This window comes from Palaemon carinicauda, chromosome 27 (genome assembly GCF_036898095.1).
Source record: "Palaemon carinicauda isolate YSFRI2023 chromosome 27, ASM3689809v2, whole genome shotgun sequence".
In the NCBI taxonomy this organism is placed as follows: domain Eukaryota; kingdom Metazoa; phylum Arthropoda; class Malacostraca; order Decapoda; family Palaemonidae; genus Palaemon; species Palaemon carinicauda.
Window position 1 is genome coordinate 32228266 of NC_090751.1, and position 25596 is coordinate 32253861.

Consider the following 25596-nt stretch of genomic DNA (forward strand, 5'->3'; position numbering starts at 1 on the left):
CTTATAAGACATCTTGATTGTCTTTAGACTCTCTGCAAGCCCAAGTAACCAGTAGGCACTGCACAGTTGATAAATTTTTTTCATAATCTCAACACTAAACACAGATTTGATGTGTCCATGTCTAACCAAGCTCGTGACACACTTATTTTATTTAATAAAAAAGTCTCAGCCATTGAAAACTCATTGGGGTGCTGTAGATCATCAAAGTGAGCTCCTCTAGCATTATCTTGGCTGAGGAAATTTCACGTTGATTCTGAGGCTCATCCCAGCCTTCTTCCCATTGACCAGATGTTACAACTCTTAATCCAAGTGTCCCTAGTGGTAGATTAGCTAATGTTCCATCCACTTTTCTGCCGTCTTGAGATGCAAAGTATGGAGGTAGCTGCTATATCAGCTATTTAGGCCTAGTCCTGACTGAACCACTGGTCAGGGCCAGTGTCCAGTTTTTGCTCTTACAGAAAACATGAAAGACATGGAGTTCAAGAAACAGTTAAGAAAATTTTCTAGATCCGGAGCCAAAGCTTGGAAATTCCTTTTACATCAGACAGTTTCCCTTTGGGGGAACTGTATCCCGAAATGACAAGATGCTATCTTGGCCAGTTGCTCAAAACAACCGTTTCCCAGAGATATGCTATACTTGCTCAACTCGATTGTAATGGATGTTCCCACACTCTAACTTCCTGCAGAAGTGGCTGCAGCAGTGGAGAAGAGCAGAAAGGCTAACCAGTCCTCTTTAATGCAAAGAGCAGTGGCATCCAGTATATCAACTCCTTAGCAACCCCAAAAGCCACTTTTTTTTAAGCAGGTACAGCAGAGTCGGCTCTTCCCACCTGCAGAAAACAACCAATCCATAAGGTAACAGGATCAGAATTCTAACATTCGTCAAAGAGGTCACTTCTTCAGACAGAATGACAGAAGTCGTCGTGTCTCCAGCTAAGGAGGGCAGAAACGCTGAATTACTGCCAGTAGGGGGATGTCTGCAAAGTCATTGGAACAGGTGGCAGTTCTTTGAAGCTGATCTCTATACCGATAAAGTTCTCCATTCAGGTATGGTGTCCCATTCACAGACTGTCGCCCTCCCGTGACTCAGACCTCTACAACCTCCTCATACTATTCGAGAGGTTCTCGAAAAGAAATTTTGCTAGATGTGGATGTGTCTCCGATGCTTGCCAAAGGGGTTGTAGAGATGGTCTCAGACAGATTCCCAGGATTCTTCAACAACATCTTGGTATCGAAGCTGCCTGGGTGCTTGAGACATGGTATAGACCTATCCCAATCGAATATGTTTGTGCTCCAAACGAGGTTCCAGATGGAGACCCCGGGCACCATTTTTTTAGGCCATCAGGAACGATGATTTCATGCTGACCACAGACCTGAAAGACGCATACTTTCAGATCCCTATTCATCCCAGATCCAGAAAATATCTCTTACTTCCTTTCAGAGACATGATCTACCACTTTAAGGTGCTGTGCCTCAGCCTTTCAACAGCCACTTGAGTGTTCACTCAAATCTTTGCCCTGGCGTTAGCATGGGCTTATACTTTGTGTATCAAGCAGCTGAAATACCTGGATAAATGGCCTCTCAGTTGAATCAAAATCACAGCTGCTTCTCCACAGAGATCTCCTTGACTTTTGTAAAGAGTTTTAGATCCAGTTGAAACTCAAAGTCCAGACAAGTTCCACAGCAACACCTTCGGTACTTGGGTATGGACATAGATTTGGGGCAAATCAAAGAATTTCCATCTTTAGAGAGCAGTCAGAGATTCAAAAGTGGCAGCTCCCTGTCTCAAAAGGGAATCTCTCCCAGCTCACTCTTGGCAGAGATACTCTCTTATTCTGTCCTTTAAGGTTGGTTTGGCAGTACCTTTAGAGAACTACTCCTTTTCGCCTTTAAATCTCCAACCTTTTCTTAAGAACAGGTCGCAACAAGATTTCTAAGAACGTTGTTGCTTTCTGTTTGCATTAATTTATTCTTAGAACCTATAAATCCTCAGGGAATTGTCGTCAGGGTCCCTCCCAGGGCTTATAATATCTGTTGTGTTGCTGCAACCGGAGCATTCAAAAACCATTCGGTTGCTTAACTCCTTAGTGCAGGTGTCTGGAAGAGACAGACTACCTTCACAGCACACTATGTAAAGGATTATAACAATAGATTGCTGGATACCTTTTCTATGAGTCCTATCATATCTGCTCAATAAATAATCTAGGTCAAGATCTTGCAGGATGATTAACATTTTGTCACGTTATCAGTTATTCTTGGCATAGGCGGTGTGAAAGCAGAATAAATGATTTCACTTCCGTCTTTGACTATCCATCACTTGGGAGTAACTTCATTGAAGAAATGCAGATGCAAATAAGAATTGGCATTTTTTATTTTATTTTCTTTGTAACAATAACCTAATGGGACATTTTGTTTGATACTGTATAGTCTATTTTTATTCATGCAGTTTTAGAATAATTACTCTTGTCAGGTCATTCATTTACTTGTTAATTAAGGTTGACATCTCATCCTTGCCTCTTTACAAGCCAGTTTGAATGTCAAGTGTAATTTTATCTCTGAATAAGGGTTAGACAGATACCCCTCTTTTGACAGGCACTACCTCCCTCCTAAGGAAGACTCCTCATGTAAATGGCTCAAGGGTTGTATCCATGAAGGAAGAAATTAAAAACTTTAGAATAGTTCATTTTTCCTAGTTATACAAACCTGTGTCATTCATCCTAATGCCCCTCCTCATTCATCCTCCCCAAGTCTTAACCATGAGAAAAATGAAGCCTAAATCCATTCATCGAGCGTGAAAGTACAGATAGTAACCATACATGGTTGCCAGATATGCACTTATTCTTTTTCTAGTTGTTGCAAAGTATCTAAGGAGTACATGTAAACCCAAATACAGTAAATGACTCAGGTTTGTATAGCTTGGAAAAAATAAGTTATTTAAAGAGATTATGGTCTTTCATGGGATAGAAAATACCAGGTTTATCAAGTTTTAAGGAAATGACCCTGCAGTGGAATAACTAAGAAATGTTACTGCCAGGTAAAGAAATAATTGGGAAGTGGTTTTATTTACTTCTTCAATTACCTTAGTTTTTTAAGTTCAAATTCTGTTCATTTAATTTACTCAGAAGTTATTCGATTTTCCATAATTAACCATTCATCTTTTAAGTTTACCCCAGATGGCATTTAGGTTATCATCATCTCATGTCTTGTTTACTTGGATTTTTCAGATGCAATGCAATGGATTCCTCACTAGCAACCATAGATTACATTGACAACTTCAATAATTCTTTACCTGGTACAATTTACTATGTTGCCCATAATTTCAGGTAAGATATAAATAATAAATTCAGTATACTGTATTTGGATTTATAGTTAATATATACCGTAGTCATTTATGCTTACACAAATAACTTTGCTACTACCAAGACCTCAAGATCCATTAATAAAGAGTTGTTCTGTCACTAAATACAAACCAATGCTATATATAGGGGATATTACTTTCACTGAAAGACAAGCCATTAGATTTTTTTGATGGTCAACCACTCGCCTGCTAGTTAGGGGGGTGGGGGAAGTTATAGCCACCCCAATCACTCACACACCTGGGTTGTGATCCCTTTTTACTTTTGGCTCGGATGGAGAACGGACATTGCCGCTCTTCCCCCTCACCAATTGTTGACTTGTCGTTACTGACTGATTGCTTTTGTTTTGTTTTCTTCTCAGTGTGTGTGTATGTGCTCTCTTCTTAGCTGTCTTCTTGTGGACCGGCCCAGGACCTGAGGGCTGCTCCTGTAGGACTTTCATGCCATCTATTGATGCAGATGCGCATCTGTTGTGTATTGCATGTCGGGGCGCTGTTGTGACCAGGACAACACCTGCCCTGAATGCCAGGAGTGGTCTGCCTCCTAATGGTAGAAGTTTGGGCGCCAGTGTAAGAAGTCCAAAAGGGATTCTCCACCTTTGAGGTATTCCTTGAAGCCAAAGAAAACCAAGGCTGCTTCTTCCACCTCTCAACCTCTCCCCGAAGCTCCTGTTCGGTCGGTTGCCGCCCGGGCAACCATTGAACAGAAGTGTAGACCAAGTAACTCCAAGTCAACCTCAGTTCTCGATGGACGGTGCTGCTTCCCTATCGAAGCGACCCTGCCCCTCCCCCCGAGTAAGACCTATTCTTTTCCTGATGTTTTTCAGGTGTGGCCATCCCTTGGTTCCCGGCTTCCCATCGAAGAATGTGCTATTTGAGCTTCTTCAACTCTGTGTAGAGGAAGCGAGCGCTGTCTTCCTCGGAGGCATTTCTCCTGTCATTGCTGAGTGTGGGCTTACGAGATCCTGAGGTGTTGTCCGCTGTGTCTGCCAATGATTCCTGCCCTGCCTCTTCTGCCACTGTTGCCAAAGACTGCACTTACCCCATTGCTGAGCTGACTCATCCGTCAGGGCTGTAGCAAAATTCAAGGCAGGTCTTGTGCAGGTGGGCATTTCTCTCATCCTATAGTAAGATCCCCCTAGAGACCCCAGTCCAGAGGTCAACTAGAGATCCTCCTGTTCCTGCTGAGAGTAGTCCTCCCCTTCGAGAGATCTTTGTCGTCCTCGACGAGCTTGTAGAGTGTGTGGCCCTCCTCGACGAGCTCGAAGATTGTGAGATCCTCTTCGACGCTTCAGACGTTCTCCTTTGTCTCCGGCTAAAATACGTTGCTTTGGCTCCTCTCTTTTACCCATCGGAAAATCACCCTTTAAGGATAGTCACTTGCCAGGACCTCGCCTCTCGTCCACTCCTCGTCACTCGTCACCTCGGCTGTAGACCTTTCCTAGAGATCATCACTCGTCATCTCGTGATAAATCTCGTCAGACTCGACGACAGCCTTCAGGTTCCCGATCTTCGCCCGCTTTATCAGACTCTCCATGGACTCGCCATTCACCAGCCTTGAGGCATTTGCCTGTCATCCTCCACCCTCCGAACTCTTGCCAGCTGACATTTGTTCGTTGTTTCCCAGCTGCCATAGAATCTCCAGATTCTTCAATTGCCCTCCGAGCTCCCTCAGTTCGTGGTAAGCCGACTGTTCGCAGTCCTCCAGCTCCTTGTCACTCACCTGCGACTCCTCAGCTGCTGGCTTTCCTTTGTTTTTTGGCTTTTAGCCGATCGCCAACGCTTCGCCGTTCGCCAACACTTTGCCGTTCGCCAGTTTCCAGTTGATCGCCAGCTGTTTGTCATTCACCAACGACTCACCAATCACCAACAACTGTAATAAGCGTTCCGTGGTTTCCTGTCATTCTCCAGCTGCTTGCCGTTTGCCAGCTTCACAACGTTCGCCAGTTGCTCATCGATCACCAGCTGCTCATCATTTGGCAGCTGCTTGTCATTCTCCAGGTGTGCATAGTTCTCCTATGACTTTCCGCTTGCTAGTTCCTAGGCATTCGCCAGCCAGCCGTCGTTTGCCAGACCATAGATGATCTCCCTCAGATCGTAGACAGTCGTCTCAACTCTCCTTCTCGAGCTTCTTGTTGCTGGTTGGGGATATCGGCACTTGCCAACCTGCCGTTCGCCAGCGCCTCGTAGGGATTCTTCCTCTTGTTCTCTGGGCTGCAAGCACCAGTCGTCAGATGCATATCGCCCTTCACCCTTGGAGCATAAGTCTTATGTTTCCATCTAGGGTATCTAGAACATCTCTCCAGAAGAACGACTCCCGACGATCTCCTCTCCTTCAAGAAAAACCTACCTTTAAGGAACGTAAGGAGCCCAGACAGGTAAGCCGCCTTGTTCTTTCCCCCCTAGGGTGAAACCTTTAAAGCCGCAGCCGTCCGGTTCTTCACACCGCCCTTCCATCTTTTCGTTGACTAATCCAGGTAGGAATCTTATCCTACCATTTCAGAAACCCTCTGCTTCGATCCTCTCAGGGGACCCTTCGGCCAGCGCTGCAGTGGTCAAAGAACCATGGTTCAATGCCCTGGTCAGGACAGGCCACCAGGTATTTGTGGTGGGGGGTGTCACACCTTTACAATTGACCAGTACACCTAGGATTCCATTGGTAAAGCCATCCTCTCCTCCAGCTGATCCAAGGCATAAATCTACGGTCCCCCCCTCCTCATGACCCCCGTGGCATATTCCATCTCTCCCCTTAAGAGGAAACGAGGAGTAGCTGAAATACAGGACTCATCCCAGATCAAGCTGACATCGGTACGGACTTGGAAGCAGTGTCTCAGCATTGTTGTTCTCACTCCTCCGCGAGTAAGCTCTCACCCTTGTCTCTCGAGCTAAGAGTCTCTCCCTCTTAGAGAAGTCTCTCTGGTGGGAGCTTCCCGCCCTTCTCCGATTTATTGGTTCCACCAGAACCTTATAAGACATCTTGATGGTCTTTAGACTCTCTGCAAGCCCAAGTAACCAGTAGGCACTGCACAGTTGATCAAGTTTTTTTCATAATCTCAACACTAAACACAGATTTGATGTGTCCATGTCTAACCAAGCTCGTGACACACTCCAAACCCTTATGGGAAGACATCTCTCCCTCGGCAGGTGAGACACTAAGAGAAGATCATTCAAGACCTTCACTCCTGGAGGAATTCTTTCCTCCTCGGAAGGAGGTGAATGATGCCAAAAGACTGCCCAAGTCTTCGAGAAGGGCATCAAGACCTTCGCAAGAAGGTCCTAAGCAGTCATCTCCGAACTCTGCAGGGGCATCAGCATCGTGCAAGGAATGACCTCAACCCACCCTGAGATGTCTCGTGGATGACTTCGATGACGACGACGACCATCTTTCAAGAGCTGCTAGTCCGAAGCTATCGGAAGCAAAGCAGAAGGAGTATGCATGAGGACTATCAATGGGTTACCTGACCTGGCAGTGGCCCCTCAAGAGGGCAAAGACACAGTCTTGGACCATGTCTATGGCCCCCAGAAGGTCCCCCAAGACCAGTGCAGCCTTGGCCTGGTTTAAGGTTCTGACGAGTGCCCATCAGAAGGTTTTCTCTCAGATCACAGGCTCCTCCTGCTCCCTCCGAGCAGGCTCATTTTCTAAACTTCTTCCAATGCCGTTCGTGCAGCAGAGGAAGTATTATGAGGTCTTCAAGCCCCTTCCGGCACTGCCTCTCAACCACTTGTTAGAAGCTCTGACCAGGGGGACCTCCCTTAAGAGATACTCACGTCTTCTAGTTTCGTTCTTGGCTTTGGAAATCATGAACCAGGAGAAGGTGGCAAGTATGCCATGTAGACTACTTTGTGGCTAGATCTCGGGTTGGGATCAATGTGACATCCCATAAAAACCAAGGACAAGTTCAAGGAGAACTCGAGGAAGGCGATTGAAACCTTTCAGAGACCTTTCAATTATTGGGAACTCAAACCATTGAGTTCCTTTCCCACCAAGTTGTGAACTTGTTGGCAAACACAATCCTGCAGCGAAAGGACTCGATAATAGAAAGGTTCCATCGTCAGGTCCCACAGAACGAGGTCACGAGACTGAGGAACTCCACTCTGGATGGTTCCTCCCTGTTCAGACCGGAAGACGTCAACCTGGCTATGGAGAGATAGAGGAAATCGAACCAGGACTCCCTTCTTCATAGGGCATTAACATCTTGTCCTTATAGACCACCTCCTCCGCAGAAAAAAACAATAGCCAAAACCGCCGACGAGCAAGACAGCAGCTACAATGGCATTTACAAAGGTGTCTAAGAAGTCCTTTCCAGCCAAGGAGCGAAAGAGTTTGAAGTCCTGATGTGGAGGTAAGAGTTCTAGAAGGGATAACCAAGGCTGCAACCACTAGAACAGGCAATACTCCTACTTGTACACCAGTGGGGGGATGCCTGCATTGCCGCTGGCAGAGGTGGTGTAACTCGGGGCCGAACCCTCGACAGTCTCCATGATTCGTTCAGGTTATGACTTCCCATTCACACAATCTCTCAAACTACTGACCAAGGATCCAGTTCCATGAAGTTTCTATGCGAAGGGATCCACAGAGCTGGCCCTCTGGGCTGAAATGCAGACCATGTTGGAAAAGGGGTCTCTCCAAGAGGTCCTCCATGACTCTCTTGGCTTCTTTAGTCAAGTCTTTCTTGTGAAAAGGGCGTCTGGAGGCTGGAGACCAGTCATCAACCTCTTAGCTCTGAACAAGCATGTCAAACAAACTACATTCAGCATGGAGGTGGCAGACACAGTCAGACAAGCAGTAAGACCACAGGACTTCATGTGTATATTGAACCTAAAGGATTTTACTTCTAGATCCCAATCCATCCATCTTCAAGGAAGTACTTAAGGATCATCTTAGACAATAGGAAATACCAGTTCAAGGTGTTGTGTTTTGGTCTTTCCACAGCACCTCAGGTCTTCACGAATTTTTGCCGTAGTGTCATCTTGGGCTCACAGAATCAACATCCGTCTTCTATGATATGTGGAGGACTGGTTGTTCTAACGGACTCGGTGGCAAGCCTTCTTCAACACTGAGACAAACTTCTGAGGTTTTGCCAAGGTCTGGGGATCATGGTAAACCTCGAGAAGTTGTCACTACTTCCCTCTTAATAACTGTTATACTTATTTATGATCATAGACACTGATCAACGGAAAGTCTTCCTATCAGACGACAGGGTAGTGAGGTTGAGAAAGGTAGTAAGACCATTCCTCAGATGAGAAGAACTCCTGGCCCAGAGGTGGTTGTGTCTCCTTGGTTACCTAGCATCCTTGTTTCGTTTAGTTCCCAACGGCTGCCTCAGGATCCGATCTCTCCAGTGATGGCTAAATTCCAACTGGAATCTGTCCAACGATGCCCCGGATGTTCCAGTTCCAGAGACTGGAAGAACAGACAGACCTCAGATGTGCAGGGGTGTCAACCTTCTCGTTCTCCCCCGTACTCGATTCTCTTTTCAGATGCACCAAAAAAAGGGTGGGGGCCCCACATGATGCACCACACAGCCTCAGGTTTATGGTCATAGTCTGGAGGGTACCAGCACATAAATCTCCTAGAGATGAAGGCAGTTTGCTTGGCCCTTCAACTGTTTCTGGTGAGTCACGTGGTGGTTTTAATGAGCGACAACATCAGGATAGGGGCTTACATCAACAAAAAATGCCGTACAGTGAACCCCCGTTTATCGCGGTAGATAGGTTCCAAACCCGGCTGCGATAGCTGAAAATGTGCGAAGTAGGGACACCATATTTACGTATTTATTTAACATGTATATTCAGACTTTTAAAACCTTCCCTTTACGTAGTACTGTTAACAAACTACCCTTAATGTACAGAACACTTAATGCATGTACTAGAGTACCCTAAACTAAAACAGGCACAAATACAGGTAGTCGCCAACTTACGACCGAGATAGGGACCGAGAGATGAGTCGTAAGTCGAGTTCGCCGTATGTCGAACTAGAAAAGTGAAGTTTCCGTAGATTTATTTTGATACATTATGATTCAGCAATCATCTGGATCATATTTTGTCAATGTTTTCTTACTGTATCATTATTCCATTTTCTTGTTTCATAGGATATCATATGCTCTATCAATGCATTTTTGTATTCTTTTTATCAATTTTGGAAGCATTTTACAATTGAGTGCTGAAAATTTTGTTTACCTTTGGTTATGATCAGCTGATCTGAAAGTGCCGCTACCTACCGTATCAAAATATGGCGTACATACGTATGGCATATCTTTTTATCATTTCTTAATTTATTAGAAATATCTTCATGATGAATATTACATCAACGCCAATATGTTACAGGAAATCAGTTTCCATACAGTTCGTCTAATCATTAGGTATAATGCGAAATCGTTGTAGCTCTTTCTGTGTGTGTGTGTGTGCTCGCTCTCGCAATCGCATACGGGTAGTTCATTTTTGAAGCTTCATACAGTATTGTAGTTCAATATTAATCCTTTATACAGTATGTCATTAGACATTACTATGTTTAATTGTGGTTTATTAAAGCACATTTATATTTTATTTTTCAATTTCTTGAGCATATCAATAATAAACAAATACTTTTAATTTACTTTCGGTTGGCATCAGCTGATCTCAAGGTCACGCTGCCGTATTACTATTATGAGCATATATATATAGTGCAAATAACACCGATTTATATAATTTTCTTGACAATCGAAATTTCTTCATAATGCATATTACATCAGTGCCAGTATGTTATAGGGTATCATATTTTCCATACAGTTCGTTAAAGACCTTATTATTAGTTATAAAAGGAATACGCTCTCTCTCTCTCTCTCTCTCTCTCTCTCTCTCTCTCTCTCTCTCTCTCTCTCTCTCTCTCTCTCTCTCTCTCTCTCTCTCTCTCTGTATTTTGTTTTTCCTTCAGTTGTATCTTCTTTTTTTTTTTTGAAAATTATTAAAAAATTCTATATATCATTATTCGATGTTTCTTTTATGGGAATAGTAACGCATTGGAAGGAAATCACTTGATTTGCCTCTCGCCTTCTGCCAAAAATATGACGTCATCAGACTTTTTTTCTTAAATTTACGGCAAGTTGTACTAATCTTATAACTAATGATACAGACCAATAAAACACTTGATATCGTTACTGGGTGTTTCGATGATGGGAATGCTGTAATAAGATTACTCGGTAACCATGAAAGGAAATCATTCGGTTTGTCAGCGCGCTTCTGCCAGATACATGACGTCACAAGACACGTGACGTATAGTAAACTCTACGAAGAATGACTTGCAAAATATGTAAATTCATTTTCTTTGTTTCTTGCAAGAAATTAAAAGAAAATACTTGCAAGAAATGAAAAGAAAATACTAACTTAACAAACAAAAGTATTTTTTTTTTATAATGTAAAAGGAAATATATTATTTTCAAGAAAATATTTGCGCTACTAGTATATTTTCTTTAGATAAACATCGATCCATTATCAGAGATTAAAGAAGTAGCGTACAGTCAAATTTACGCTACGTAGTACTCATGACAACCGATACAGACCCTCAAAATACTTGTATCGTTATTTAATATTTCGATAATGGAAATACTAATATTTGTATTGCCTGGACGCTTTCTGCCGGTGATGTGACGTCACCAGACATAATATGAACTCGACAGATATTAAAACTTATCTTAATGTATTCTTAACTGAAAATAAATACTGAATATTAACAATAAAAGAAAATAATAATTTACTAAGATAAATCAGTTTATATTTATACAGGAAAATAGATTATTTTGAAGGAAATATTCGTCCTATTTCCGATAAACTTGTGACGTCATCACCTTGAAAAAACGTAAAGTCGAATTGTCGTATGTCGCATAGGTCGTAAGTCGAGCAATACCAGTATTAAAATGTTAGAATATTAAAGTAGTATAAAAACATAAAGATTGTTACTGTACTCACCATGAAAGAAGTTGAAGAAAAACGAATGATGATGGCGATGAATTTGCTGCACAGTAGAAATGATGATGATGAAGCTGATGATGTCTTCTACTGTGCAGCCAATGATAGTATTTTACGTCTCTTCAGACGGAGGTGTCTTTTCCTGGGACACTTCTTCAACTTCTTCTTGGGACACTTCTTCAATTTCTTCCGAAGGCATAGTAGCAGGAGGAACTGGCTCTTTTTTGCGAGGTTGAAAGAACATTGTCATCAGAAGTTGCTGCAGCTGCTGCTTTTTTCGCTCGAAGAGCATCCTGTAGGGAGTCATGATGTTATCGATTTTGTTGCAGAATTGCATAGAATGAACCATATCCTCGTCCCACTCTTGCGACAATTCTCTCAATTCCTTCGCAAGGTTGCAGAGCTTGGCAAGCCGTTCTAATGTTAAGCCCGTTTCTTTGACAATTTCTTGGGTCTCTTCCTGTGTTTCACTGTCTTCTTCACTGGCCGATTTCGTCAGGTCTTCGAGGTCTGCGTCAGTTAGCGGCTGGGAATGGCAGTCCAACAACTCGTCGACGTCTTCAGTCATCATGTCGCCAAACCCGTCACCTCCAATTATCGCAGCCAACTGCACAGATTTCCGTATTGCAGAGTGTTGAATCTCAGCAGGTGTAAATCCCTCGTCTCGTAAACAATCTGGGGCCACAACTTCTTCCAGCTCGCATTAACAGTAGCAGATTTCATTTCTTTCAGTGCCTTCTGGATGTTCTGCAGGCACATTGCTATTGTGTACTTCCGCCAGTACGCCTTCAAATTGAATGTTTCATCCTCATCATCTTGGGCAGCATCCACTCACGCAACGAGGTCCGCCAAGGTATTCTTCGTGTAGAGGGCCTTGAACGCCCTGATAACCGCCTGGTCCATCGGTTAAATTAATGACGTTGTGTTGGGTGGCAGGAACTCAACCTGAATGCCCTCACGCGACAGATCAGTTGCGTGTCCACCAGCGTTCTCCATAAGGAGAAGGATCTTAAATGGCAAGCCCTTCTCTACGAGATATTTGCTGACTTGCGGGATAAAACACTGGTGTAACCAGTTGGAGGTCAGCATCTTCGTAATCTATGCTTTTTGATTATGCATCCAGTACATGGGAAGGAGATTCTTATTTTTATTTTTCAAAGCGCGAGGGTTTTTCGATTTGTAAATAAGCCCCGGCTTTAGCAAAAATCCAGCAGCATTGCCACACATCACGAGGGTAACACGATCTTTGAATGCTTTAAAGCCAAAGGCTTTGGCTTCTTCTTTGAACAGGAAAGTTTGCGACGGTATTCTCTTCCAAAACAAGCCGGTCTCATCCATATTAAACACTTGTTCGGGCTTATATCCACCTTCAGTGATAATGTTCTTAAATGTCTCATTCGCGTAAGTTTCAGCAGCGGTAGTGTCAGCGGAAGCAGCCTCGCCATGCAGGGAAACGCTTTTCGGGCCGAAGCGTTTCTGAAACTTCACGAACCATCCTTTGCTGGCGGAAAAACGTTGTTTCTGAGGCTGGGAATCAGTGAATGTCCCTGCTTGAGGTTCATCTAGTACATCATCATCTTTGTATTCAGCATAGTCGCCATCGTCGTCTTGAGATTCCTTTGCCGCAAAATTCTCATACAAACCCAAAGCTTGGTTCGGATGGTGTTCCTATCCAAGGCTATATTCTTCTTCCGGCATTCGGCAATCCAGATTGCTAAAGCACCTTCCATACGGACGATCGTTTTATTACGAACGGTAACAACTTGCTTCTCTGACCTGCTAAAGGTGTTGGCAGCCGTCTTTCTAATGTTCGCATCGTCCTTCTTAATGTAGCGAATGGTGGATTAGTTCACTCCAAAATGGCGGGCTGCGGCCGCGTAACTTCTGCCTTCTTTCAACATATTGAGAAGTGTCACCTTCTCAGCAATCGTCATTATTTTTCGGTGGCGTTTAGGCTCAGTACCAGCCTTAGTAGAAGCAGAACGCTTGGGAGCCATTGAACGCTTGGGAGCCATTGTAGGGGTTAAACAGAAAGTTCAATAAAAAGTTCAACTTCAAACAGTCACGCACAGCACAGTTTAAAGTTACACTGTAACGTAGCAGCATCTACCCGGCGAGAGAGCGGCAAAAAAAGTGGCCGCGAGAAGATGCTACCGGTCAGAGAAAAGCCAAGCTGTTGCGGATCGGAGAAGCGGTCAAAACACCAATCACAGGCTAGATTACAAAACTTGGGAGCTGATTCGTCATCTATCAGCACTGGAACCAATCACAGTCCGTCTTACATGCTACGTAGTTACAAATTCAAATACAAGGTACTATATATGCTTTACGTACGCTATATTACGCTTGTTTTGTTGTAGGATATGTACGCTTATTCGAGATGTGATTTTTGCAACAAAGAATATTATTGGATGCAGTACTACGTATAAATACAAAAGATTCATGGAAAAGATGCGATATATTTCTTTTATAATTTATACATGCGTAATGAAGAAAGTCCACGAAATCATGAATCTGCGATGGTCGAACCGCGAAGTAACGAGGGCTCACTGTACCTTTTCGCAGCCCCCATCCCATCTGGCAGTAGAGATACTGAGATGGGTAGAAGACAATTTGGTGACCCTATCAGGACACTTCATTCTGCGTAAATGGTATGTGCTTGCAGACAACCTGAGCAGAGTGACTCAGATAGCATAATCCAAGTGGTTTTGAATCATTTAGCAGCCAACTGAATCCTGACTTTGTGGAGTTCCCTATGTGTGTACCTATTTGCGACATCTCTGAATTTCAGACTCCTGCCTTACTGCTCCCCGGTCCCGGATCCCCAAACTCTTGGAAGATGCATTCCAACAGCGGTGGGACAACATCGACGTTGATGCCTTTGCTCCGTTCTGTCTGATGAGAAGAGTACTCAACAACAAGACACTCATAGCTCTGCTATGGCATCACACAGAATGGTTCCTGGAACTTCTGCAGCTCCTAACAGAGCTTTGAAGAGAACTCCCTCCTTGACATGATCTACTTAAACAGCCATATGTGAACATTTTCCATAAAGCCGTAGCTTCGCTACGGCTTCACGCCCGGAGACTATCCACCACATCCTCACTCAGAGAGGATTTACGCAAAAAGTTGTGAAACAAACACCTGTGACAATCATCAGCATCAGTCTATCAGGCTAAGTGGATTTTCTTCTGTGGTTGGTGTCGTGGAAGGGGTATCTCTCCCCTCGATGCCACTATTCCAGCAATTGAGGAGTTCCTTGTGCACCTACGGGGAGAAACGCTACTATCGGTATCGGCAGTAAGAGGTTACTGCTCAGTTTGCCTTTGAGCTGAAAGGAATAGATATTTCCTCTTCTCTGGAACTTTTTCTCTTCATACGAAGTTATGAGCATACCTGTCCCTAGTTGGAAGTGAGGCCTCCTCCTTGGAACATGGTTCAGTTCCATCAGTCTCTGAAGGGTCTGTCATATAAACCATTACGCCAGGCAACAGATCGCCACCTCACTCTGAAGACAGTTTTCCTACTCACCTTGGCTTTGGGCAAAAGAGTTAGTGGACTTTATGGTCTCTTATATGACATTGTCCATTCAAGGGGATGGGAAAGGTAATCCTGATTTTCATCCCTGAGTTTATTGCAAAGACTCAAAATTTAAGGGTAGCAGATCCTAGATTTTATTCCTTCCGGATTAAGAGTCTCTGTTCTGTAACCAATGACCCAGATCAACTGTTACTATGCCCAGTTAGTAGTTTGAGGTTTTACCTCAAAAGGACATTAGCAGCTCGCCCCTAAGTGTCAGCACTCTTCGTCAAAAGGGGAAAGTCAAGAGGAGGATCATGAAGAACACCATCTCTGCTTGGATTCGCAAGGTCATTAACCTGACACTTAATCCCGATTCTCTTCTGACACATCTGCCCAGAGCTCTTGACATCGGGTATTGCAATGTCCCTGGCGTTCAAACAAAACTGCTCAGTTGCAGAGGTACTACAAGCGGGCGTTTGAAAGCATCGGATGTCTTTCACTGCCCACTAACTGCAAGACGTAACTCACAGGAACAGAAACTTTTTCCATTGGTCCTGTGATGGATGCACAACACATAGTTTAACACCTCAAGCTCCTTGATGGACAAGTAGCAGAGAGTTGAGGGCAAAGGTTTCCTGGGATTAGTCTGGATGAAGGTTTAGGAATGACTGGCTTTTTTTTTTTTTTCTTCATCTTCTCCTCTCTTTGGGTATCAGCACTCAGGGTCCTCTGCAAGCTGACCTCATAATTGCAGGTACACCATTTTTCCCTTTTGTACCCTGGTGTTGTTCCAATACTTCTTGTGTCCCTTACCCTAACAAGGGGGGTATTGGGTATGTCTAGGTAACCTATGAAAATTCTTATGACTCGGAAGAACTCTTACGTAGACAGTCACATTGCTAGTATCACGAGCACACAGCTTGTGTAGGCCGCGGACTATGCTTAGCACAGTTTTAGCGAGGTGCAGGATTTCCACCAATTATGTGCAAAACATGTAAAGGGGAAAACCCGTGGTCAAAGCCAGAAAGCCAGTTGGCAAGGACTTCCACCCTCTCAAAGGGTAATGTATCCCCTATAAGTAATATTGGTTTATATTTAGTGATGGAATAAATGGTAAATATGGAAGTAATTTGTATTTTTCCTAACGATACAAACCTGTAGCTATTTAAACAGATAAGCCCACCAGCATCAGTCCCCCTTGAAGTCCTACCTCCAAGCAAAATGGGATCACAGCTCAGGTGTGTAAGCGGGGTAGCTACTTCCTGCCAAAGCCCTTATTAACTAGCGGGTGGTTGTTTAACCTTAGTTAAAAATCTAGTGGCTAGCCTTTCAGCTTTGCTGAAAGTAATATCCCCTATAAATAGCTAAAGGTTTGTATCATTAGGAAAAATACTAATTCCAAATTTGTCATTTTAACTTGAAAATCTGATATGTTCCTATACATATTCTAACCTTTTATCCTTCTGAGTAGGGAATAGCTTTAGCGGAGCTGTAATGACTATTGAATTTGTCAATGAGATAGTTAACGACAGGTGATAAGTGCAGGTAAGTAGCCCTGCCTTGCCCACTTTCCTGTCAAAGGCTCTTCACTTTTGTCTTCGGCTGCAACAAGTACAGACTGCCTAATTTCAGCTTTGCTGTTATCATTTTCCTATTAAATGAAAAATTCAAATTTACAGCAATTCCAAATTTGTCATATTTAAAGTTATGTGTGGTTAAGAGTAATGTATCGAGAGGTTTTATGTCTGTTAAACTAGTTTTAAATTAATTTTATAAGCTTTAACAAAATGTGATACAGTATACTTGCTTGTTACATATATTTTTTCATATCAAGGACCTATGATGTCATGCTAATAAAACAAACCCATAAATTAGTGAATTATAGATGGCGCTCAATTTTTTTTGCAGTTTTTACCTAGAGATAGTATAATATCTTTTCTCAATAGATTTAGTCTTTTCAATATTTGGGCAGACCTATCTTGGTTGTGTATTAAGTATGTATCTTCTTGTATTATCAGCTTGACAAAGTACAAAGCATCTGCTTTATTCTTAGTTTTCAAAAGCCTGATACAGCCAGAGTTCCTAACTTTGTTAGTCCCAGTCTCTTAAGTGCTCCATTGGATCCCATGATCAATTAAAAAGTCTGAAACTTGGGCCTCTACCATAATTGTGATTATAGAGAAAAATTTTCCTTACTAATTTATCATAAATTGAAGCATCCCCTCCCGCTCCGTACAGGTCTAATCTAAGCAATAGGGTATTGTTGGTAGTATCTTCCAACCAAGGATTTACGTGCCCACATTTGCTTGTAGCTGCCCTGCCTTTCTTTTTATTGCTTTGTCTTCAGAATGAAATTCTTGGAGCATTGAGATTGCAATTTTGGCTCAACCTGATTTAAGGTTGTTTGTAAAATAGGCTAAATGTTGTAAAATCATAACGTTTGGTAAATTGTAAATCCTAAGTCTTGTTATGGTTGGAGCACATAATGATGTATTTTTATTCTGAATTTTATAGAATGAGTGACGTTATAGAACCACCTGTTCCATTGGATTCACCATGTTTCAAGAAGAATTTCTGCAGGGTAATAAAGATATATTAAATGTTTTTTATTGCTTGAATTAATTTCCTAATTCCATAAAACTAGTATAAAGATCGCCATCTAAAGCCCCTTTTTAAGTGAAATTCTTATGCCTTGTGTTTTTGTAATGACTGATATTTTAGTTTATTTTCACCTAAACTGTATTTTTTTTACTTGTTTGTTCTGCCGTTGGTCTATCTCATTTTAAGGCTATTAAGTTAGGCTTTGAATAATTACTGTAATGGAAAATTCTCTTATATTTCAAAATTATTTTAAATTTTTTGTTATTCATTTATTTAGGTTAGAAATTTAATAGCTTTTAGTAGAGAAGACAGAAAATGTCTATGAATTCTCAATTTTGAAATAATCACAGTCAGTTTTTATGCAAATACAAACCCTCATCATTTATAAGGGTTTACTCCTAAATCGGTTGGCTACGACGAGAAAGAAAGAATTCTTGGGATCCGGGTAATATTGTGTGGTTATCATCTGTTTACTCACGCTGCAGGCAATTGCTGGAGTCTCGGCGAGGCTGTCCACTTTTCTTCTTGTCATGATAGAGGAAGGTCATATGCTACGATCCCTCTCCATGCTGTGTTGTACCTAACCCTTTTGCCTTTCCTTCCTTGTATGCTTGTGTACTTTTAATTGAGTGGTGCTCAAGGTACAGTACAGTAGTTTGCATACTTGCCCCTGCCTTTAAGGTCGCCCTTGTCGTACCTTCACAAAAATGGCGGTCGTGCTTAGCACAATATTGATTTTTTTATGTAATGTCTCGTATGGTACATAGTGAGCCTAATTTGATCCTTAGTGATACAGATCCTTTGGCATCAGGTCTGGTACTGGCATCACGTGATACGTTACTAGTATCATCAGTACTTGACTATGCGAGTGAGATCAGGTCTCCATCTCCTCCAACAAGTGTGCTGCGGGGAGGTCAACACTTTTCCTTTTCGGATACTGAATTTAGAGCAAGAGGATTTCACTACAGATTTCTCCCATTAGAGTATTAAAGGTGTCTTCTCGTACGTCACCGAATACACTGAGACGTGACCGAGGATAGTGGTGTTTCTCCGTAAACAGAGGCAACTCTCTTCGAGGTTCTTATTATTCTCCAGTTTTGCTCATATATCGAATCGGACCTTTCTTTTTACACTGAGGGGTTGCAGGCATACTTTCTTTCCACAGAAGGGATTTGCGAATTCCCCAAAGAGACTTTTTATGTTAGTGTTAGGACATTTACTGCAACATCCTCTAATTCTGAATTACATGTTTGGCCATGGAACCAAGGCACAAACAGTAATATTAATTTTAAATAATAGGTCTAAAAACTGAAAGTGATCAAAATTTTTACTTGTGCTCCATCTTAACGTACTGCCACTTCCTCTCCTGTTTGCTCTTCTGCACCTCCTGAACTTGCTGCTGGTACCTCTCATGTTGTTAGCGGACAGGTGGCTACGATTACGCTGTGTTTGGTTCTTGCAGAACCAAATGCAAATGGTGCTTCTGCTGCCTATTGGAGCCAACTTGTAGTGACCAAACTTGTTTCTTGGCCAATAAAAACAGCTAGGGAACAAGATACTTATGATTTTCAGAATTTTGATAGGGAAAAGGTTGCAGAACCTTAACCACCTTTTCCAATAGTGGATATGACCTTAACCTTAAGGGATCAACCTTCCCATCAGATGCAAAGATCTGACCTCCCCCCACCCCCCGATATTATTCTGCCACTAAGTGTAAAAACTCACAATGGGACACTCCCTATGGATCGTTTTCCTCTACACATCCCAACAGGCCTTTTTCCTCACACAGGTCCCAACAGGTCTTTATCCTCATGCAGATCCCAACAGGTCTTTTTCTCACACAGATCCAGTTCTAATAGAGAAACAAATCTGTTAGTTTCTCAGATTCATTACAACAGAATTTCTTTCACTTGTAGAGATCATGGCTCTCATTCCTTTTCAGATTTTTCAACTTGCTGTTCGCACTTGAGGAAAGAACGTAAAGATGTTCTGAGCAAAATGAAAAATGTTAGACCAGTATTTAAAGAGGAACCTAGCCCAATAGTTCCTTGACAGGAAACCAGACAGTCTACATCAACACCAGTGTTTAAAGACATGTCCCCTGAACTGCCCCCTGAGGTTATCCTGGATATCACTTGGGTGCTGTACCCCTGTTGTAAGTTTCAGCTTCCAGTGCAGAACCTTCTCACTTTATGAAAATAATGAACCTGATTAGACACCTGGATGGTCTCGGTGACCCTCCTCACAACCAGGTAACCATAGGCGTACATCCATAGACAGAAATTTTCCACTTGCAGAATACCTGACACAGGTTTGATGTCGATCTTGTCAGTTCAGGCAAGAAACACACTGGAGCTTTTGAACAAACAAATTCAAATGTCTGCAGTGGAAAATTCCTCATGATACAGTAGGTCTTGTGAACTACCTCCTCCCTCTCTGTCAAGACAAAGAAAATTCTGTGGATTCAGAGGCTCATCCTAGTTTTCTACCCATAGATACAGATGTGGCTACTCTCACTCCAGGTATTATTGTTATAAACTCTTCTAACTTCCCCTTCACTTTTCTTCCATTAGAAATGCAGACCATGGAGGTGGCGGCTTTGTCTTCTTTTCAGATTTGCTCGTGGCTAGACCACTGGTCAGGAGAAATTTCCTTTTTGTAGTGTATGAGAACATGGAACATCCTGATGTTGCAAGCAATTTAAGAAATTGGTGCAATCCAGAGCTAAGGCTTGAGAGTTTTTGCTCCACCAAAATCGTTCGAGTTGGGCGAACTTTTCTCAAAAGGAGAGACACAGTTCTGCCCAAATGCACCAAGCAATTGACTCCCAGGGATGACCTATTCCTCAGGAATTCTAATATCATTGACCACTTGACACTTTTTCCTTCTGCCAAAGTTTCCACTCTAGTGGAGAAAGTTAGTCACTCATCCTTTTTAAGGAGGGTTGTAGTCTCTAGACACTCAACTCCACAGGTTTTACAGAAACCATCTCTTTCCAAACAAATGCTGTGGCGGGATGTTGCAACAACAACCTCCACACCCTTGATTGCACTTAACAGACAATTGTCTCTGTAACACAAACTTTCCCCTTACTTTATCATAAACTGGACTCTTAGACAAAAGGACGAAAAAACAAAACATAACCTTACAATTATATTTCTTAAAACTACAATACTTAACATCCACAAACCATCCACAACCAAAATAATCACTTAAAACTAATTGTAAACTTGAACACTATATATGAATAAAACATAATACCATTCAAATAAACATAAAAAAAACTTAAACTTATATTACACCGCACACCAACACCAGAAATGAATACATATAAATTATCTTCCACATGGAATAGTATGGGACACCAACACTGTCGCCACACACAAGCCGGACTGTCTTTACAGCACACTAACACAGCTCTGTGTTTAACAAACAACCTCATTTATACCGACAGTCTTTCTCACAACAAACAATCGATGCACTAACTACCTACTCTCTCTCTCTCTCTCTCTCTCTCTCTCTCTCTCTCTCTCTCTCTCTCTCTCTCTCTCTCTCTCTCTCTCTCTCTCAGGATTAGGCAGAAAACAAAAATAACGGTATTTATCCTAGTCTTAGCCTCCTTGAAAAGAGAGTGGACTTTATGATTTATCTTCTCTGAAATCACACTCAGTGGATAGAAAGACCTGTCCTTTGCCTTTTTTCCCTAGGTTGTGGTAAAGACCCAGAAACCATACCTTTTAGACAACAGATATGACTCCATTTCCGTTTCCATATCAGCTGTTACTAGAACCCTTTTGTGCTCAAAACACCTGGAAGCAAGATCAGAACCCTTACTTTCGCTGCAGGGGAAACTAATCCAGGTGCAAGAACGTAGGTCGTCATGATTCCTGTTAGGGATGGCGAATCCCCAGAGTCACTTCCTGTAAGTGAATACCTTTAAAAGTCATTGGACAAGGTGGCAGATTGCTGAAAAGCATATCGCATCCTGTTCTGGACTATCACCCTCCTCTGACTAGACTCCAATAATCCCTACCTTTTATTTGAGGTAATCCTGGAAAGACCTACTCTTAGAGAAGGAAGCCTCTCAGATCCTTGCCAAGGCTGCTGTAAAGGAGGTTTTAGACAGGTCTCCAGGATTTTTCAGCAAACTCTTCCGAGTGGAGAAGCTGTCAGGAGACAAGACCTGTCAAAGACCTATTCTTTTTGAACCAGTTTGTTCTCCAAACCAGGTTCAAGATGGAGACCCCAAGAATAATCCTTCATTCTATCTCAAAGAATGATTTCATGTTTACCATAAATCTGAAAGATTCCTACTTTCAGGTTCCCATCCATCAACAAATCCAGAAAGTTCCTGAGATTCCTTTTCAGACACTAAATCTACCACTTCAAGGTGCTATGTTTTAGACTGTATACAGCACCTCATATCTTTACTCATCACTTCTCCCTGGTCTCAGCCTGGGCCCACACCATGGGGTTAAGACTCCTGAAGAAGTATCTAGATGTCTGCCTTCTCTTAGCAGATTATAAAAGCCATCTCACTTCCTTCATGAAGTTAGGTCCCTTTGGGAGGATGCACCTTCGCTCACAGCAATGGACATTAAAACTTCAGTGGTTGTAAGTTTCAAACCCTCTTGCAGTGCAGGTGAAAGTCCCTGGAGAAGTGAGAACAGATCTTCAGCAGTGGTTGAAAGAGAACTTTTTAGCCAGAACCATGCTCTCAAGTTCCTTCTCCAGAAACTTTTCTCTTTAAAGATGCCTCTCGCCAGGGCTGGAGAGCTCGCTTATGGGAAGAGCAAATTTCAGGGATATGGTCACAAGAAGACACATCCTTCCATATCAATTACCTAGAGATGAAAGCAGCATACCGTGCATTACTCTGCCTTTCAGAGATGTTGAAAAGTCGCTCGGTTGTGTTGATGAATGACACATGTCAACAAGCAAGGAGGCTCTATATCCCACCTACTGTGCCAGCTAACAGTGGGGGTCCACTATAGGATGCAAATAAACGTGGTTCTCTTTTCCACCTTATTAATTCCAGGAGAAAGGAATGTGTTAGCAGACAATATGAGCCGTTTTGGATGACAGTTAATTTAGAATGGTCTTTGCTTCCTCAAGTGGTGAAGAGACTTTTGACTTTTGTGTGGTTCCCCAACATTGGACATGTTCCCAACAAATCTGAACAACAAACTCTTGGTGTACTATATTGCCCTACAGTCCCAGATCCAGCCATGGCAATAGAGGATGCATTTCAACACCAATGGGACAGACAGGACTTTTACACTTTTCTCCCTCTTCTGCCTGATTTGTCAGGTTCTGAAATTAGGGAAATTAGAAATGTGAGAGTAATACTAGTAGCGCCAAGGCAGCCCCACTTTGATTGGTACCTGGACCCTCTGGATCTTATGTATGTTCCAAGAGAACTTTTACGGTGGCTAAACCTTGAACAACAGCCTCATATGAAAAAGTTTCACGTTGCAGTCCACTGCCTGTCTCTTCATGGATGGAGGTTATGCAGCAGCTTTTCCGAAACAGATGCTTTTTGAGGAGAATTGCGGAGTAACATTTGGGACACCTCCATAAGTCCTTGGTAGTAGTCTTATCAGTCAAAGTGGTACTTTTCTGCAATTGGTATCCTAGAAGTAGAAGTAGTGTTGCTCCACCCAAGGCCACTATTCCTTTAATTATAGATTTTCTTGTGTTCTTATGAAAGAGGAAGTTCCTCTCAGTCACAGTTGTGAAAGGCTATTGCTCAGCCTGCCATGTTTTTAGATTGAAGGGAATTCATCTTTTATCTTTGTTAAAACTGTCATTACGATTAAAAGCTTTGAGCACACCTTCCCTCCTTGGGAACTAAAACCCCCATTTTGAAGTGTGATTAAGGTTCTACAGTCCCTTAAGATGGAACCTTACAAATTTCTTCATCGAGCTTTTAATAGAGATCTCATCTTGAAAACGGTATTTATCCTAGTCTTAGCCTCCTTGAAAAGAGATTGGACTTTATGATTTATCTTCTCTGAAATCACACTCAGCGGATAGAAAGACCTGTCCTTTGCCTTTTTTCCCTAGTTTGTGGTAAAGACCCAGAAACCATACCTTTTAGACAACAGATATGACTCCGTTTCCGTTTCCATATCAGCTATCAAAAAGGTAACTGATGATCCAGTCAGTCAGTTACTTTGTTCTGCAAGGGGAGTCTGACATTATCTGACAAGAACTGCTCCATTTCGTACTAAAATCCCTAACTTGTTGTTGAATATAGGCTGTAACAAGAAGAGAGTAACCAATAACACACTCTCTCTTTGGTTGAGGGATGTTATCCTCAAAGCTTATAAATCCTCTGGAGAAGTATCCTTGGAGCCCATCCTAGAGTTCCGCAAAAACCATTCAGTAGTCTAAGTCCTTAGTACAGGAGTCTGGAAAAGGCAAACCATCTTTACGGCTCACTATCTTAAGGACTATACCCAAAGATCACTAGACACTCTCTTTGGGTCCAGTAATGGCTGCTCAACAGATAGTTTAGGACATTCTCTTACAGAGCAACTAACTTGGTTATTCTAGGAATAAGTGGATGTGTGAATGAAATGAAAGACTTCCATCCCCCCTTATCTATGCCTTCATATAATATAGCCAGTTCCTGCTTGGAAGAAACCCTTGTACAGATAAGAATTAGTTTGTGGCTTTTAGTTGCACGTTAGATTAAGTTTCAATACAATTCCCCTTTTCTAGCCAAATGTAAATCTTGTTAATTTAATGATTTCCATTTTACTTTAGGGAAGATATCGAAACCCTGCCTCTCATATGAACTAGTCTCAGATATCATTAGTATAATGCTGGGTTAGGGCTAATGAGATGCCTGTAGGACTCTAGAGACTTTCTCCCACCCAAGGAACACCCCTTTATAAATAACTAGGATTTGTATTTGCATAGCAACAAACTACAAAATTTTAAAACAATTTAGTTTTTTTTTTAGCTTTACAAACTTGTCATTTGTTTAGATGTTCTGCTTCATCCAACCCCTCAAATCTTGACCATGATATAGTGAACAGCCTTGATGAGACTCCAGCATGGGTGAACAGCTGAGAACCACACAATGTTACCAGCATCCCAAGAATTCTTTCTTTTTGGCCATAGCCAAACGATTTAGGGGTAAACCCTTATAAATAACTCGTTTGCATAGCTAGGAAAAATAAATTTAAAAATTTTTTTTAGTATTAAATGGATCAAATACTTTGTGTTGAGTTGTTAGATAAAAGATACTATATTTCTCAAGTTCAGCAGACCAGGTGAGTAAGTCAAATTAATTTTCTGTTGAAATAACTGTGGGGTATCTTTTAGCTAAGAGATAAGTTTTGAAAGAAAAGCATGCTATCACACCCATGAGAAATAATTTAACGATTTAAGATTGGCTTAATTTAATTCTAACATCTAAAGCATTATGTTCATAACCTTTAAGCTTTTAACAATTTTCATAAAATTTTAATGGATTGCATAATTTTTATTACATTTGTATAACTGAAAAATAGCTTTATTACTTCAGAAATGATTTTAAACACAGTAAATGTGTTCATTAGACATTAAATAAATTTGATGTTTTCAGAAAAAGGACGATACTCAATGCATTGTGTTCCATGATCTAGGGGAACATATAGCAGAAAGTTGCTATGAATCCACATGCCACTATATCTGTATGATTCCAGGTAAGTTTAGTGTTACTGTACTGTACATCGTTAGATTAAGATGCAACCAATCTCTCCATTTGTACTGTGTAATATTTTCCATTTTATTCTTCTTTACTTTACTTTGATGGCTGCTTTTCTGGTCCCATACAGCAGGGGAATCCCACTCTCTACAGGCCCTCCACTGTTGTTTTACCTTGTTCATTCAGAGTATTTAATGTTTTATATCATGTATTATTAATTTACTGTTAGATCGTCACTGTTGTAAAAAATATACTAGTGTTTGTTCTAGGAGGTTTGTAGATTGTTACAAAGGATATTTTTCTGTTTTTTTGGTGTAAAGTTTATTTCTATATATTCAAATCTTGTTACACTAGTTCTTTTCAACATTTTGAGATTTGAGTAACTTTTATGAATAAAGAGTCCGACACCCCCCCCCCCCCCCCACCCAGACCTACCTTCTCTCGGTATGTGAAAGAAGGCGTGGGGTGGGTTTGT

The 25596-nt window shown here is 41.9% G+C and overlaps 1 protein-coding gene across 1 annotated transcript in view; it reads left to right on the forward strand.

Annotated features, from left to right (window-relative positions):
• The window catches only part of LOC137620654 (uncharacterized), a 452540-nt gene that overhangs the window by 235114 nt on the left and 191830 nt on the right, over positions 1 to 25596 (forward strand). Inside the window, exons 12-14 of the mRNA XM_068350990.1 lie at positions 3225 to 3323; positions 17336 to 17402; positions 25020 to 25119. Of these exons, the coding sequence (XP_068207091.1) occupies positions 3225 to 3323; positions 17336 to 17402; positions 25020 to 25119 (266 nt within the window). The remainder of the gene's footprint in view (positions 1 to 3224; positions 3324 to 17335; positions 17403 to 25019; positions 25120 to 25596) is intronic.